This window comes from Coregonus lavaretus, assembly GCF_964263955.1.
Source record: "Coregonus lavaretus genome assembly, chromosome: 31".
NCBI lineage: Eukaryota > Metazoa > Chordata > Actinopteri > Salmoniformes > Salmonidae > Coregonus > Coregonus lavaretus.
The window spans coordinates 35,581,839-35,599,272 of record NC_140018.1 but is presented as its reverse complement, the minus strand read 5'-3'; the positions used below and the strand labels follow the sequence as shown (position 1 = coordinate 35,599,272).

Here is a 17,434-nt window from a genome sequence, read left to right as displayed (position 1 = left end):
CCATGGAGCTGAGTGAGATTGTTTCAGTTTTAAAGCTAGTTACTTTAAATTTTACACATGTTGTCATGTGGCTGAGAGAGAAAATCTGGAGAAATCAGCAGTTGCTATATCCATTTTTGGACTTATAAACAAATATAACAAATAAATTAATCATATGTACCCATTTGATTATTATAAATGCCTCAAGCTTAGTTCAACTGTCGTACCCCATCAGAACCCAAAATATAAGCTTGTTTTACACCAATGTTAGTAAAGATACACAAGTGGAGGCTGCTGAGGGGAAGACGGCTCATAATAATGGCAGGAACGGAGTAAATGGAATGGGATCAAACACATGGAAACCATGCATTTGATACAATTCCACTCCAGCCATTACCACGAGCCCGTCCTCCCCAATTAAGGTGCCTCCAACCTCCTGTGACATACACTATATAACCCCCATACTCGGTCGGACTTCGACCCCTGGTATCATATAAACACATGACATGGAAGAATGCATAGAATTGCAGGAAATTTGCTTTAAAACAGCAACAACAAAAAATCTGCCCCATGTAAAATGTGTAGAATTGTGGGAAATGAGCTTTAAAACTGCAACACTTTCTCTCCGCCAACGAGGGGTGTGAATAGTTTGGGGTTGTGAGATGGGGGTTTGTTACTACGCCGATTTAATTACATTATCCATCCGGACCTTCGCCACCTTGGAAATTTGTGTGACCGGACCTTCCCAAATAGTACTTCAGTACCCCAGCTATATAGCCTCAAAACATTGTTAAAACTAATTGTGATATCCTGGATGGTCAGTCCTTGCATCCATAGTGCGGTCTATGAATTTGAGGTTACATTTCTTCAACCCCATCCCTCAGCTTTTTACCAAAACAGGGGCGGAGAAAATGCTTTGTTTCAACTGCTGATCGCTGCTTTAAAGCACATTTCCTGCAATACTACATTTTTGGCCATTGCTTATGCCGTGTTCTTATGCTATCTGAGTGACTCAAACATTATTACAAAATCAGTGGTGGCCCCATGACATTTTAGGAATGTTAGATTCTCGCTGTCTAGTTTCTATTTTGGTGATTGTTAGTTCTCAAAGATATTATAAAAATAAAGAAAATATTAGTGTGTGTGTGTGTGTGTGTGTGTGTGTGTGTGTGTATACACACACACACACACAATCATTATTTTTTGGGGGGGGTGGGAGTAGCGGCTACGAGTTTAGCAGCGGTGGTCTACTAAATTAATATATGGGAAACACTAGTGTGTGTGTGTGCATGTTTTGTAGTTCTTGTGATGTTTTCATTGTTAGTGTGGCTGTGTAGCCTGTGTCGTGTTCATTAGGGCCAAAAGGGTGACTGAATGGGAAAAAATAGTCCGGACAGTCCCTTCCTGTTTCAGTCCGTTTTCTTCCCTTTGGTGCCTAACGAACACGACCATGAGCAGTGTACATTTTAATCCTACGGTTAATGATAGTTAAGGATAAGTGTATTCCTGCTGGCAATGATTTCTACCTCTGACCTATAATATGATGTTAATTTAACCCCCCCCCCGCCCCCCACTTATTCCATCTAGAAATATCAAGGCGTTTCATTGGAGATGACACCCAAAACATATTATACAGTGTCCAGCGATGCACTGTTCAAGGTCAGAGCAATTCGCCTCCCACGCGGACGTCGTCCTCGTGTCGCCTCCCTCACTACTCCTCCATATTTCTCTCTTTCTCAATAACCAGTCTGCTTTAACACCGTAGAGGCCTTTTCCCTTCATCAAACTCTATCCCTTTTTTCAGGCCGTCTCCCTCCTCCTAAACTTAGAGCACGCCTCTTCCTCCTCCCCGCCGACGCCGCCTCCCTCCCTCTCCTCCTTTTTCTCCTTCCTTTGTTTATAAGACATCTTTCTGTCCTGTCACGTAGAGGATTCACAGCACCCTGCTTCTCGGCTCTGTTTGGATAATCCCTCTCTTAAGTCACAGGCGCCTCCTGATTCTGTCTTTTTTTCCTCCTGCCTTCCTTCTCTGATTTTAATTATCAATACTTGGTAGAAAGACTCCCCAAGTCAAGAGCTTTTCTTAGCCACAATTTGGACCCCACCAACATTGACATATTGTCCCGTATGCTTCAAACTTGACTGTGTAATTTGGTTTAAATCAAATGGGTGGGAGGGTGACAGCTGTAATAAAATAAGGCATGCTACTCATTTAAGGTGGTCAAATGTTGGCGAGTCACTATTGATATCTGGTCAGGTGAGTTTTAGTGTTCGTTTTCCTGCACAGCTTTAGGTATATTACGTTATTTTCCCTTAAAACCACACCCTGTCTTATCACCTATCCCTGAAGGGGCAAATATGCTGCTGGTTGCACATGGACCTATATAGGCCCGTGTCCCATGCAAACAAGTAGCATCTCTCTTGTCGTTTGACCTGCAGTGGTATTTTAATAATTTTATAAAATGTCTATGGTGCTTTTTTCATAAGATTCTCAAAGCTTTTCAAAAGCAAAAAAACAAACAAGCAATACATCATGAGTAGCCTAGCTATAGTTGGGTCAACCAATAGAGGCCAAGTCCGAGTGCATTCTCCCAAAGATGGAGAGGGACTGTTCATGGCTCGATAAGAGGAAGATGGTCAGGGAGATGATTGATGAAGAGTCTGGTGACAATCATGTTGAGGTCTACTCAGGGAACCAGCCGGAGTCGTGTAGTTACTGGACTTCTCCTTCACAATGTGTAGCACCCACTTGGGTGACGTCTTAGCAGCTCTGGGCCCCAGAAGCTCACCACACACAGTTCAGAGTAGTAGCCAGTCGTTCCCACGATGAGCCCTTTGCCTCAGCACTACATTCCTTTACTGCATCTCCAATTCCTCTCAAGCTTCAGGTGACTCTACAATTTATGTTTTCAAAAGATCAGGAACTAGCAGGCAGGTGAAACAAAAAAGCTGGTACAGTGTCCAGATGCAACATTTAAACAAAAACAATTAGCTAGGCAAGCCAAAAGGCGTTGACCTGCCAGTCAATCTGCAAATCTGTGGGTCAAAAAACAACCACCAGAAATAGGCAATGTTATAATAAACAAAACAGCTGATTTTAAAAAGATAAACACCATACAATTTATAAACACTTACGTAATTAAATGCACTACATGACAAAATATATGTGGACATCTGCTTGTCGAACATCCCCCTTTTGCTGCTATAACAGCCTCCACTCTTTTGGGAAGGCTTTCCACTAGATGTTGGAACATTGCTGCTGGGACTTGCTTCCATTCAGCTATGAGCATTTGTGAGTTTGGGCACTAATGTTGGATGATTAGGCCTGGCTAATAGCTGAATCCACTAATTTGAAGGAGTTTCCTCATACTTTTGTATATAAATTATTTAGACCCCTTGACTTTTTCCACATTTTGTTAGGTTACAGCCTTGTTATAAAATTGATTAAATTGTTGTTTTCCCTCATCAATCTACACACAACACCCCATAATAACAAAAGTGAAACAGGTTTTTAGAAATGTTTGCTAATTTATCAAAATAAAATAAAAATTACATTTACATAAGTATTCAGACCCTTTACTTAATACTTTGTTGAAGCACCTTTGGCAACGATTACAGCCTCAAGTCTTCTTGAGTATGACACTACAAGCTTAGCAAAACTGTATTTAGGGAGTTTCTACCATTCTTCTCTGCAGATCCTCTCAAGCTCTGTCAGGTTGGATGGGGAGTGTCGCTGCACAGGTCTCTCCAGAGATGTTAGATCGGGTTCAAGTCCAGGCTCTTGCTGGGCCATTCAAGGACATTCAGATACTTGTCCCGAAGCCACTCCTGCGTTGTCTTGGCTGTGTGCTTAGGGTCGTTGTCCTGTTGGAAGGTGAACCTTCACCCCAGTCTGAGGTCCTGAGTGCTCTGAAGCAGGTTTTCATCAAAGATCTCTCTGTACATTGCTCCGTTCATCTTTCCCTTGATCCTGACTAGTCTCCCAGTCCCTGCCGCTGAAAAACATCCCCAAAGCATGATGCTGTCACCATCATGCTTCACCGTCGGGATGGTGCCAGGTTTTCTCCAGACGTGACGCTTGGCATTCAGGCCAAAGAATTCAGTCTTGGTTTCATCAGACCAGAGAATCTTGTTTCTCATGGTCTGAGAGTCTTTAGGTGCCTTTTGGCAATCTCCAAGCGGGCTGTCGTACATCTTTTACCACTCTACCATAAAGGCCTGATTGGTGGCGTGCTGCAGATGTGGTTGTCCTTCTGGAAGGTTCTCCCATCTCCACAGAGGAACTCTGGAGCTTGTCAGAGTGACCATCGGGTTCTTGGTCACCTCACTGACCAAGGCCCTTCTCCCTGGATTTCTCAGTTTGGCTGGGCAGCCAGCTCTAGGAAGAGTCTTGGTGGTTCCAAACTTCTTTCATTTAAGAATGGAGGCCACTGTGTTTTTGGGGACCTTCAATGCTGCAGAAATGTTTTGGTACCCTTCCCATTTTACATTTGCATTTTAGTCATTTAGCAGACGCTCTTATCCTGAGTGCATACATTTTTTCATACTGGACCCCCGCGGGAATCGAACCCACAACCCTGGCATTGCAAGCGCCATGCTCTACCAACTGAGATACAAGGGGCCCGAAAACTTAGGACACTAAAGAGGCCTTTCTACTGACTCTGAAAAACACCAAAAGAAAGATGCCCAGGGTTCCTGCTCATCTGTGTGAACGTGCCTTTGGCATGCTGCAAGGAGGCATGAGGACTGCAGATGTGGCCAGGGCAATAAATTGCAATGTCCGTACTGTGAAACGCCTAAGACCACGCTACAGGGAGACAGGATGGACAGCTGATCGTCCTCGCAGTGGCAGACCACGTGTAACAACACCTGCACAGGATCGGTACATCCGAACATCACACCTGCGGGACAGGTACAGGATGGCAACAACAACTGCCCGAGTTGCACCAGGAACGCACATGCTGAGAGAGGCTGGACTGAGGGCTTGTAGGCTTGTTGTAAGGCAGGTCCTCACCAGACATCACCGGCAACAATGTCGCCTATGGGCACAAACCCACCGTCGCTGAACCAGACAGGACTGGCAAAAAGTGCTCTTCACTGACAAGTCGCTGTTTTGTCTCACCAGGGGTGATGGTCGGATTCACGTTTATCGTCGAAGGAATGAGCGTTACACAGAGGCCTGTACTCTGGAGCGGGATCGATTTGGAGGTGGAGGGTCCGTCATGGTCTGGGGCGGTGTGTCACAGCATCATCGGACTGAGCTTGTTGTCATTGTAGTTAGTCACAACGCTATGCGTTACAGGGAAGACATCCTCCTCCCTCGTGGTACCCTTCCTGCAGGCTCATCCTGACAGACCCTCCAGCATGACAATGCCACCAGCCATACTGCTTGTTCTGTGCGTGATTTCCTGGAAGACAAGAATGTCCGTGTTATGCCATGGCCAGCGAAGAGCCCGAATCTCAATCCCATTGAGCACGTCTGGGACCTGTTGGATCAGAGGGTGAGGTCTAGAACTCACAGCAAGAACTGGCAAATCTGGTGTGTGTGTGTGTTACATTTACAGTTAAGTCATTTAGCAGACGCTCTTATCCAGAGCGACTTACAATTAGTGAGTGCATACATTTTTCCTACTAGCCCCCCGTGGGAATCGAACCAACAACCCTTGCGTTGCAAGCGCCATGCTCTACCAACTGAGCTACACGGGACTACATGTATGTATGTATGTATGTATGTATGTACAGTGGGGAGAACAAGTATTTGATACACTGCAGATTTTGCAGGTTTTCCTACTTACAAAGCATGTAGAGGTCTGTCATTTTTATCATAGTTACACTTCAACTGTGATAGACGGAATCTAAAACAAAAATCCAGAAAATCACATTGTATGATTTTTAAGTAAGTAATTTGCATTTTATTGCATGACGTAGGTATGTGATACATCAGAAAAGCAGAACTTAATATTTGGTACAGAAAACTTTGTTTGCAATTAGAGATTTCCTGTAGGTCTTGACCAGGTTTGCACACACTGCAGCAGGGATTTTGGCCCACTCCTCCATACAGACCTTCTCCAGATCCTTCAGGTTTTGTGGCTGTCGCTGGGCAATACGGACTTTCAACTCCCTCCAAAGATTTTCTATTGGGTTCAGGTCTGGAGACTGGCTAGGCCACTCCAGGACCTTGAGATGCTTCTTACGGAGCCACTCCTTAGTTGCCCTGGCTGTGTGTTTCGGGTCGTTGTCATGCTGGAAGACCAAGCCACAACCCATCTTCAATGCTCTTACTGAGGGAAGGAGGTTGTTGCCCAAGATCTCGCGATACATGGCCCCATCCATCCTCCCCTCAATACGGTGCAGTCGTCCTATCCCCTTTGCAGAAAAGCATCCCCAAAGAATGATGTGTCCACCTCCATGCTTCACGGTTGGGATGGTGTTCTTGGGGTTGTACTCATCCTTCTTCTTCCTCCAAACACGGCGAGTGTAGTGTAGACCAAAAAGCTCTATTTTTTGTCTCATCAGACCACATGACCGTCTCCCATTCCTCCTCTGGATCGTCCAGATGGTCATTGGCAAACTTCAGACGGGCCTGGACATGCGCTGGCTTGAGCAGGGGGACCTTGCTTGCGCTGCAGGATTTTAATCCATGACGGCGTAGTGTGTTACTAATGGTTTTCTTTGAGACTGTGGTCCCAGCTCTCTTCAGGTCATTGACCAGGTCCTGCCGTGTAGTTCTGGGCTGATCCCTCACCTTCCTCATGATCATTGATGCCCCACGAGGTGAGATCTTGCATGGAGCCCCAGACCGAGGGTGATTGACCGCCATCTTGAACTTCTTCCATTGTCTAATAATTGCGCCAACATTTGTTGCCTTCTCACCAAGCTGCTTGCCTATTGTCCTGTAGCCCATCCCAGCCTTGTGCAGGTCTACAATTTTATCCCTGATGTCCTTACACAGCTCTCTGGTCTTGGCCATTGTGGAGAGGTTGGAATCTGTTTGATTGAGTGTGTGGACAGGTGTCTTTTATACAGGTAATGAGTTCAAACAGGTGCAGTTAATACAGGTAATGAGTGGAGAACAGGAGGGCTTCTTAAAGAAAAACTAACATGTCTGTGAGAGCCAGAATTCTTACTGGTTGGTAGGTGATCAAATACTTATGTCATGCAATAAAATGCAAATTAATTACTTATAAATCATACAATGTGATTTTCTGGATTTTCTAAATGTGTGTGTGTATACAGTGGGGAGAACAAGTATTTGATACACTGCCGATTTTGCAGGTCTTCCTAATTACAAAGCATGTAGAGGTCTGTAATATTTATCATAGGTACACTTCAACTGTGAGAGACGGAATCTAAAACAAAAATCCAGAAAATCACATTTTATGATTTTTAAGTAATTAATTTGCATTTTATTGCATGACATAAGTATTTGATCACCTACCAACCAGTAAGAATTCCGGCTCACAGACCTGTTAGTTTTTCTTTAAGAAGCCCACCTGTTTGAACTTGTTACCTGTATAAAAGACACCTGTCCGCACACTCAATCAAACAGACTCCAACCTCTCCACAATGGCCAAGACCAGAGAGCTGTGTAAGGACATCAGGGATAAAATTGTAGACCTGCACAAGGCTGGATGGGCTACAGGACAATAGGCAAGCAGCTTGGTGAGAAGGCAACAACTGTTGGCGCAATTATTAGAAAATGGAAGAAGTTCAAGATGACGGTCAATCACCCTCGGTCTGGGGCTCCATGCAAGATCTCACCTCGTGGGGCATCAATGATCATGAGGAAGGTGAGGGATCAGCCCAGAACTACACGGCAGGACCTGGTCAATGACCTGAAGAGAGCTGGGACCTCAGTCTCAAAGAAAACCATTAGTAACACACTACGCCGTCATGGATTAAAATCCTGCAGCGCACGCAAGATCCCCCTGCTCAAGCCAGCGCATGTCCAGGCCCGTCTGAAGTTTGCCAATGACCATCTGGATGATCCAGAGGAGGAATGGGAGAAGGTAATGTGGTCTGATGAGATAAAAATAGAGCTTTTTGGTCTAAACTCCACTCAGTGTTTGGAGGAAGAAGGATGAGGACAACCCCAAGAACACCATCCCAACCGTGAAGCATGGAGGTGGAAACATTCTTTGGGGATGCTTTTCTGCAAAGGGGACAGGATGACTGCACTGTATTGAGGGGAGGATAGATGGGGCCATGTATCGCGAGATCTTGGCCAACAACCTCCTTCCCTCAGTAAGAGCATTGAAGATGGGTCGTGGCTGGGTCTTCCAGCATGACAACGACCCGAAACACACAGCCAGGGCAACTAAGGAGTGGCTCCGTAAGAAGCATCTCAAGGTCCTGGAGTGGCCTAGCCAGTCTCCAGACCTGAACCCAATAGAAAATCTTTGGAGGGAGTTGAAAGTCCGTATTGCCCAGCGACAGCCCCGAAACATGAAGGATCTGGAGAAGGTCTGTATGGAGGAGTGGGACAAAATCCCTGCTGCAGTGTGTGCAAACCTGGTCAAGACCTACAGGAAACATATGATCTCTGTAATTGCAAACAAAGGTTTCTGTACCAAATATTAAGTTCTGCTTTTCTGATGTATCAAATACTTATGTCATGCAATAAAATGCAAATTAATTACTTAAAAATCATACAATGTGATTTCTGGATATTTGTTTTAGATTCCATCTCTCACAGTTCAAGTGTACCTACAATAACAATTACAGACCTCTACATGCTTTGTAAGTAGGAAAACCTGTAATATCGGCAGTGTATCAAATACTTGTTCTCCCCACTGTATGTATATACATGCATGCATGTATGCATATGCTGTTGGTAGAGCATGGCGCTTGCAACGCTAGGGTTGTGGGTTCGCTTCCCACGGGGGGCCAATATGAAAAAATGCATGCACTCACTAACTGTAAGTCGCTCTGGATAAGAGCGTCTGCTAAATTACTAAAATGTATTTTTTTTTTTTATGTATGTGTGTGTGTGTGTGTGTAGTATTTGATCCCCTGCTGATTTAGTACGTTTGCCCACTGACAACGAAATAACAAATGATCAATCTATAATTTTAATGCTAGGTTTATTTCAAAAGTGAGAGACAGAATAACAACAAAGAAATCCAGAAAAATGCATGTCAAAAATGTTATGAATTTATTTGCATTTTAATTAGGGAAATAAGTATTTGACCCCCTCTCAATCAGAAAGATTTCTGGCTCCCAGGTGTCTTTTATACAGGTAACGAGCTGAGATTAGGAGCACACTCTTAAAGGGAGTGCTCCTAATCTCAGCTTGTTAGCTGTATAAAAGACACCTGTCCACAGAAGCAATCAATCAATCAGATTCCAAACTTTCCACCATGGCCAAGACCAAAGAGCTCTCCAAGGATGTGAGGGACAAGATTGCAGACCTACACAAGGCTGGAATGGGCTACAAGACCATCGCCAAGCAGCTTGGTGAGAAGGTGACAACAGTTGGTGTGATTATTCGCAAATGGAAGAAACACAAAAGAACTGTCAATCTCCCTCGGCCTGGGGCTCCATGTAAGATCTCACCTCGTGGAGTTGCAATGCTCATGAGAATGGTGAGGAATCAGCCCAGAACTACACGGGAGGATCTTGTCAATGATCCCAAGGCAGCTGGGACCATAGTCACCAAGAAGACAATTGGTAACGCACTACGCCGTGAAGGACTGAAATCCTGCAGCGCCCGCAAGGTCCCCCTGCTCAAGAAAGCACATATACAGGGCCGTCTGAAGTTTGCCAATGAACATCTGAATGATTCAGAGGAGAACTGGGTGAAAGTGTTGTGGTCAGATGAGACCAAAATCGAGCTCTTTGGCATCAACTCAACTCGCCGTGTTTGGAGGAGGAGGAATGCTGCCTATGACCCCAAGAACACCATCCCCACCGTCAAACATGGAGGTGGAAACATTTTGCTTTGGGGGTGTTTTTCTGCTAAGGGGACAGGACAACTTCACCACATAAAAGGGACGATGGACGGCGCCATGTACCGTCTAATCTTGGGTGAGAACCTCCTTCCCTCAGCCAGGGCTTTGAAAATGGGTCGTAGATAGGTATTCCAGCTTGACAATGACCCAAAACACACAGCCAAGGCAACAAAGGAGTGGCTCAAGAAGAAGCACATTAAGGTCCCGGAGTGGCCTAGCCAGTCTCCAGACCTTAATCCCATAGAAAATCTGTGGAGGGAGCTGAAGGTTCGAGTTGCCAAACGTCAGGCTCGAAACCTTAATGACTTGGAGAAGATCGGCAAAGAGGAGTGGGACAAATCCCTCCTGAGATGTGTGCAAACCTGGTGGCCAACTACAAGAAACGTCTGACTTCTGTGATTGCCAAAAAGGGTTTTGCCACCAAGTACTAAGTCATGTTCTGCAGAAGGGTCAAATAATTATATCCCTCATTAAAATGCAAATCAATTTATAACATTTTTGACATGCGTTTTTCTGGATTTTTTTGTTGTTATTCTGTCTCTCACTGTTCAAATAAATCTACCATTAAAATTATAGACTGATCATGTCTTTGTCAGTGGGTAAACGTACAAAATCAGCAGGTGATCAAATACTTTTTCCCCCTCACTGTTTGTGTGTATACACTGCTCAAAAAAATTAAGGGAACACTTAAACAACACAATGTAACTCCAAGTCCATCACACTTCTGTGAAATCAAACTGTCCACTGAGGAAGCAACACTGATTGACAAATTTCACATGCTGTTGTGCAAATGGAATAGACAACGGGTGGAAATTATAGGCAATTAGCAAGACACCCCCAATAAAGGACTGGTTTTGCAGGTGGTGACCACAAACCACTTCTCAGTTCCTATGCTTCCTGGCTGATGTTTTGGTCACTTTTGAATGCTGGCGGTGCTTACACTCTAGTGGTAGCATGAGACTGAGTCTACAACCCACACAAGTGGTTCAGGTAGTGCAGCTCATTCAGGATGGCACATCAATGCGAGCTGTGGCAAGAAGGTTTGCTGTGTCTGTCAGCGTAGTGTCCAGAGCATGGAGGCGCTACCAGGAGACAGGCCAGTACATCAGGAGATGTGGAGGAGGCCGTAGGAGGACAACAACCCAGCAGCAGGACTGCTACCTCTGCCTTTTTGCAAGGAGGAGCAGGAGGAGCACTGCCAGAGCCCTGCAAAATGACCTCCAGCAGGCCACAAATGTGCGTGTCTGCTCAAACGGTCAGAAACAGACTCCATGAGGGTGGTATGAGGGCTCGACATCCACAGGTGGGGGTTGTGCTTACAGCCCAACACCGTGCAGGATGTTTGGCATTTGCCAGAGAACACCAAGATTGGCAAATTCGCCACTGGCGCCCTGTGCTCATCACAGATGAAAGCAGGTTCACACTGAGCACATGTGACAGACGTGACAGAGTCTGGAGACACCGTGGAGAACGTTCTGCTGCCTGCAACATCCTCCAGCATGACCGGTTTGGCGGTGGGTCAGTCATGGTGTGGGGTGGCATTTCTTTGGGGGGCCGCACAGCCCTCCATGTGCTCGCCAGAGGTAGCCTGACTGCCATTAGGTACTGAGATGAGATCCTCAGACCCCTTGTGAGACCATATGCTGGTGCGGTTGGCCCTGGGTTCCTCCTAATGCAAGACAATGCTAGACCTCATGTGGCTGGAGTGTGTCAGCAGTTCCTGCAAGAGGAAGGCATTGATGCTATGGACTGGCCCGCCCGTTCCCCAGACCTGAATGCAATTGAGCACATCTGGGACATGTCTCGCTCCATCCACCAACGCCACGTTGCACCACAGACTTTCCAGGAGTTGGCGGATGCTTTAGTCCAGGTCTGGGAGGAGATCCCTCAGGAGACCATCCGCCACCTCATCAGGAGCATGTCCAGGCGTTGTAGGGGGGTCATACAGGCACGTGGAGGCCACACACACTACTGAGCCTCAATTTGACTTGTTTTAAGGACATTACATCAAAGTTGGATCAGCCTGTAGTGTGGTTTTCCACTTTAATTTTGAGGGTGACTCCAAATCCAGACCTCCATGGGTTGATACATTTGATTTCCATTGATGATAATTTTTGTGTGATTTTTGTTGTCAGCACATTCAACTATGTAAAGAAAAGTATAATAAGATTATTTCATTCATTCAGATCTAGGATGTTATTTTAGTGTTCCCTTTATTTTTTTGAGCTGTGTGTGTGTGTGTATATATATATATATATATATACACACATTTACATTTTAGTCATTTAGCAGACGCTCTTATCCAGAGCGACTTACAGTTAGTGAGTGCATACATTTTCATACTGGCCCCCCGTGGGAAACGAACCCACAACCCTGGCGTTGCAAGCGCCATGCTCTACCAACTGAGCTATACAGTGTGTATGTATATATGAGGGAGGAGGATGTCTTCCCTGTAACGCACAGCGTTGAGATTGCCTGCCATGACGACAAGCTCAGTCCGATGATGCTGTGACACACCGCCCCAGACCATGACGGACCCTCCACCTCCAAATCGATCCCGCTCCAGAGTACAGTCCTCGGTGTAACGCTCATTCCTTCGACGATAAACGTGAATCCGACCATCACCCCTGGTGAGACACAACCGCGACTTGTCAGTGAAGAGCACTTTTTGCCAGTCCTGTCTGGTCCAGCGACGGTGGGTTTGTGCCCATAGGCGACGTTGTTGCCAGTGATGTCTGGTGAGGACCTGCCTTACAACATGCCTACAAGCCCTCAGTCCAGCCTCTCTCAGCCTATTGCGGACAGTCTGAGCACTGATGGAGGAATTGTGTGTTCCGAGTGTAACTCGGGCAGTTGTTGCCATCCTGAACATGTCCCGCCGGTGTGATGTTCGGATGTACCGATCCTGTGCAGGTGTTGTTACACGTGGTCTGCCACTGTGAGAACAATCAGCTGTCCGTCCTGTCTCCCTGTAGGGTTGTCTTAGGCGTCTTACAGTACGGACATTGCAATTTATTGCCCTGGCCACACCTGCAGTCCTCATGCCTCCTTGCAGCTTGCCAAAGGCACGTTCACGCAGATGAGCAGGGACCCTGGGCATCTTTCTTTTGGTGTTTTTCAGAGTCAGTAGAAAGGCCTCTTTAGTGTCCTAAGTTTTCATAACTGTGACCTTAATTGCCTCCCGTCTGTAAGCTGTTAGTGTCCTTAACGACCGTTCCACTGGTGCATGTTCATTAATTTTGTTTCATTGAACAAGCGTGGGAAACTTTAAACCCATTACAATGAAGATCTGTGAAATTATTTTGATTTTAACAAATTATTTTTGAAAGACGGGGTCCTAAATAAGGGAGGTTTCTTTTTTTGCTGAGTTTATATATTACAGGTGTGTGTGCCTTTCCAAATCATGTCCAATCAATTGAATTTACCACAGGTAAATCAATCAAGTTGTAGAAACATCTCAAAGATTATCAATGGAAACAGGATGCACCTGAGCTCAATTTCGAGTCATAGCAAAGGGTCTTTTTTACATTTGATGAAAGTAGAGACTCAGCGCTAGAAAATTGTATATCATGCACTGCAGTTGAGGAACAATGGCAAAATAATTCTGCTTTCAAAGTTGATGAACTTGTAACTCCACTTTTGAGAAAATGATCCTTGAATATTTTGGTTCACCTACTGGAGAGCTCTTTGTCTACACCCATTCCGCATCGTTCACAACCTCTTAAGCCTTAGCCCCACCCATCTCTTTAAGAAGTCACATGTGAGGCCATGTGCTAATCCCAGTGAGTAGTGTAGTAAACAACAAAAGATTTCAAGACTTATAGTAGCCTACAATAAGGAAAAACTCCAGGTAAAAATACACTATCTAGTCCTTGGCCTATATCCTAATCTGACTTTGGTGCAGGTCATGTTCTTCACATTACCTCATTTAGATAACACACACTATATCAAATCAACGTATCAAAAACAGAAAGTGTCCAGATGCAAATATTTTATTATTAGATTACTCTTACCCGACACGCTTGTCTTAAATGTTAATGAAATTAAATAATGGCCATACACACCTAGCGAACTTGATGGGTCATGTAATCATCTGGAGTCTTTTGTTTAGACCTCTAGTTAGCTACAATGAGCCGGCATAATCCCAACTCCTACTACTACCAATACAAACATTGTCATAGCTGTAGTATGAATCTGTAGGTAGCTGAAGCTAACCAACTAGGTTCAATGTTAGCTAGCTAACATTAGGCTATAACTTGCAATACAAATGGATTTCTGATTCAAATAATATTACTACACAGATAATACATGTAACGTTAGCTAGCGAGCCAGCAAGCTAACGTTCGCTAGCTACCAGTATGCTTTAACTTGCAATGAAAACAACTTCTGACAAAATTACAAACGTATAATATCTGAAAATGTAGCTCTTACCCGTATACATGGATGAACGCTTCACGGCAGACTGGAACCATTTTAACTTTGTTTGTAGCTACATCTTGTTTGGCCAGCGTTGTCAAGTCACTCCGGTTCACACTGACTGTGGCGTGTGCAATAATTAGCCCATCACAACTTTTTCCAACTGATCTGTCGATAGCGCCTGCTAAATTCAGGGCATCAATGTTGAGAAAAGTAGCAAAACATTAGGCTAATGTTAGTACTTTCTACCGCAGCGTTTATGAAAGATATATCAACACATACTGAGCAGCTCACATTATATACAGAGGCATGCTACATGGCAGACCAATCCAAACTCATCTCCCGGCATGTCCAGCCCCTCCGTTATCTCAGCCAATCATGGCTAGTGGGAAGGCTTCTTTTTCCATGGCTAAACCAACTTGGCTCGTAATTAAACTTTTTTTTAAATTATTATTTACAGATGGAATACACGTTTGTTATTAAGGTACATGAAAGATCACGTTCCAAAAAACACATTTTGATTAAAAAAAAAATAGAATGCCTATCCTGTGAAGTAGTGATGTGCGACATAGGCTTAGCTTCCTGAAACGGGTCACATATTTACAGGAGCTCTTTGCTTAGGCTGCTACTAGGGTGCCATGGTCACTACATAATTGGGGCTATTGATATTATTCTGTTGGGGTGTCATTGTAGATGTCTCTGTCAAACGGTAAATCTGTCAACTATCTATTGAGGGTCATATCTGAACATTATTGAATCCGTAGTGTGGGTTATCTAAATGATATTACAAGATGGTGAAATTAATTATTTTCCTTTGTTGTGAATGGGAAATGTGACCTACACAGTCTTTTGCTTCCATCGCCCCCTGCAGGATCAGTACGGCAACTACGTCATCCAGCACGTCCTGGAGCATGGCAGACCAGAAGACAAGAGCAAGATCGTGGCAGAGGTCCGCGGGAAGGTGCTCCTCCTGAGCCAGCACAAATTTGCGAGGTAAGGCAACAAAAATCGTCCCCTTTTTTTTTTCATAGCTGGTGAGAGACTCGTGGAGATGTGCTTTCCAATGAGGCCCACCTCCAATTTTAAAGTGACACTAGCCTCCACTGAGTGAGATGAATTAAGTTCATTGACAGACATATAGGGGCGGTTTCCCAGGTTCTTCAATGAAGATTCTTCCCCAGACTTTCAATGGAGACGCTCCATTGAGTTAAGCCGGAAGGACACTACACGTTTTTAACCCAATCTACGGGCTTCCGATCAGCCCCCGGCACATTTTTCAGAACAAGTAAAACTTAACGCCACAACCCGTAAAGTGTAAGCACATACCCTAATTTGCGGTTGATGGCTGCTTCCGGACACTTAGGGCGTCCTGATAATTTTCAAACATGTTGAATATATTCAGACATTATTGCCAAGTGTGAGCAGTGCTCAGAGCAGATGCGAGGCATGTCCCACCGTCAGCCAATCAGCTACTCAGAACTATAAAGATTCAGGCAGACGCTGTAAGGTCCCCACATGTAAGCTGAACCGGTATAAACATTCCTTCATTCCCATGTCCAACAAATATTTAAACTGCAATAAGTAAAGCTGTGCTGTGTTACTACGCCACTGACAGAATAAGGGAATATGCAAAGTGTTATGTATGTGGCTATTTGAGAAGTGTATGATAAGGGTAACGTGCAATGTATTATGTTGAGTGTGTCTTATGTATACAGCAGTACAGTGTGTCTAAGACAATTTTCCTCTAGGGACATTAAAGTTCATCCTATCTTCACATACCTCTCAAGTTAATCTCTCACACACACACACACTAGCTGGGCTAGGTTACAAGTCACATTTAAACCTGTTCTTACCTCAATCTTTCTGCAAAATCGTTAATCCATATCGTCCTTGTTTCCATTATCAGTGCCCAAATTCGCTTCTTTCTTGCTTTTGTCTTTTGCTTTTTCTGAGCATTACAATCAGTGATGTAGTGCTATATTTTTAGGGACAGAACCACATTTTTAATTTAAAATGTATTGCGTAATTTCTCAATTAAAGTTGGTACCAAAATGTAGCCTATTGAATGATATACATTTTGAATATACATCGCCTACAATGCATCACCCAAATGTAACAATTGCCTTTTCCTACACATAGTGGCTCAAATACAGTTGTTTATTTTTAAAATCCTCAAACACCAAATTAGGCCTACCTTATAAAAAATGATATGCCATCATCATTGTCAGTCATGAATGATAATTCTTCACATTTTACAGGTGAAGCGTCCATGCTGCATCTGCATGCCCAACCATTTGATCCCAATCAGTTTCATGGGAATTTACATTTCTATCTTATTCTTCTTGAATGATGTAGGCCAGGGATGGGCAACTGGCGGACCGCGGTGCGGCCTCCCTTTTGTAGGCCCGCGGGTCTTTTTATAAATATATTTTTTTTACTTGACTTACTGTTGCGAGTAAGAATAGTAGAATACACCAGGTGCAATTTCAAAATGTGGTTGTGCATCAGCAGGTTTTCTCTTGTTATGTCAACTTGTATCTAAACTTGTAGTAATCATGGTCAAATTACCGACCCGTGGGCCCCCATTGATTGATGTTTATTTTATATATATTTTTTGTCTCACTCATATCATATTAAAAACTGCAAACATTTGTCTCTGCCCCATGGCAAAATGTGTAGAATCACAGGAAATTAACTCTAAAACAAAATAATCTCTCTGCTGACGAGAGGGGCCACTAGAATGTTTTGTTCGCAAGGTAGGGGGCGCAACAATGTCGCTAAGGGCCCCCAAAAAGCACATCTGACTGCATGTGTCGGTATGGTTGTAGGTATGCAGATCCTCAAGCCACCCTGATGAGTTTAGATTTTTTGCGGCCCCCACCCACATCAAAGTTGCCCATCCCTGATGTAGGCTAACTACTGTTTTAATCAAATTTTACAGCAGAGGGAGTTAAGCTACCCTTCCACCTGTATTTTGTTTCAATCAAAGCATATTAAGCCTAGTGGCCCGGGCTGTAGAGTTCTGTCCGCATGAGAAGAGAAAAAAATGTGGCCATTCAGCACAATCATAATAAAATGTCATAAGTAGC

The 17,434-nt window shown here is 44.3% G+C and overlaps 1 protein-coding gene and 1 long non-coding RNA gene across 3 annotated transcripts in view; one reads left to right on the top strand and one right to left on the bottom strand.

Annotated features, from left to right (window-relative positions):
- Window positions 1-17,434, bottom strand: part of LOC311106717 — a 69,816-nt gene that overhangs the window by 27,799 nt on the left and 24,583 nt on the right. The window lies entirely within an intron of this gene.
- Window positions 1-17,434, top strand: part of LOC311106715 (pumilio homolog 2-like) — a 43,798-nt gene that overhangs the window by 18,316 nt on the left and 8,048 nt on the right. For both annotated transcript variants that reach the window (XM_084149120.1, XM_084149119.1), the window contains exons 20-21: window positions 1,567-1,638; window positions 15,217-15,338. In XM_084149120.1, coding sequence (XP_084005246.1) covers window positions 1,567-1,638; window positions 15,217-15,338 — 194 coding nt within the window. The remainder of the gene's footprint in view (window positions 1-1,566; window positions 1,639-15,216; window positions 15,339-17,434) is intronic.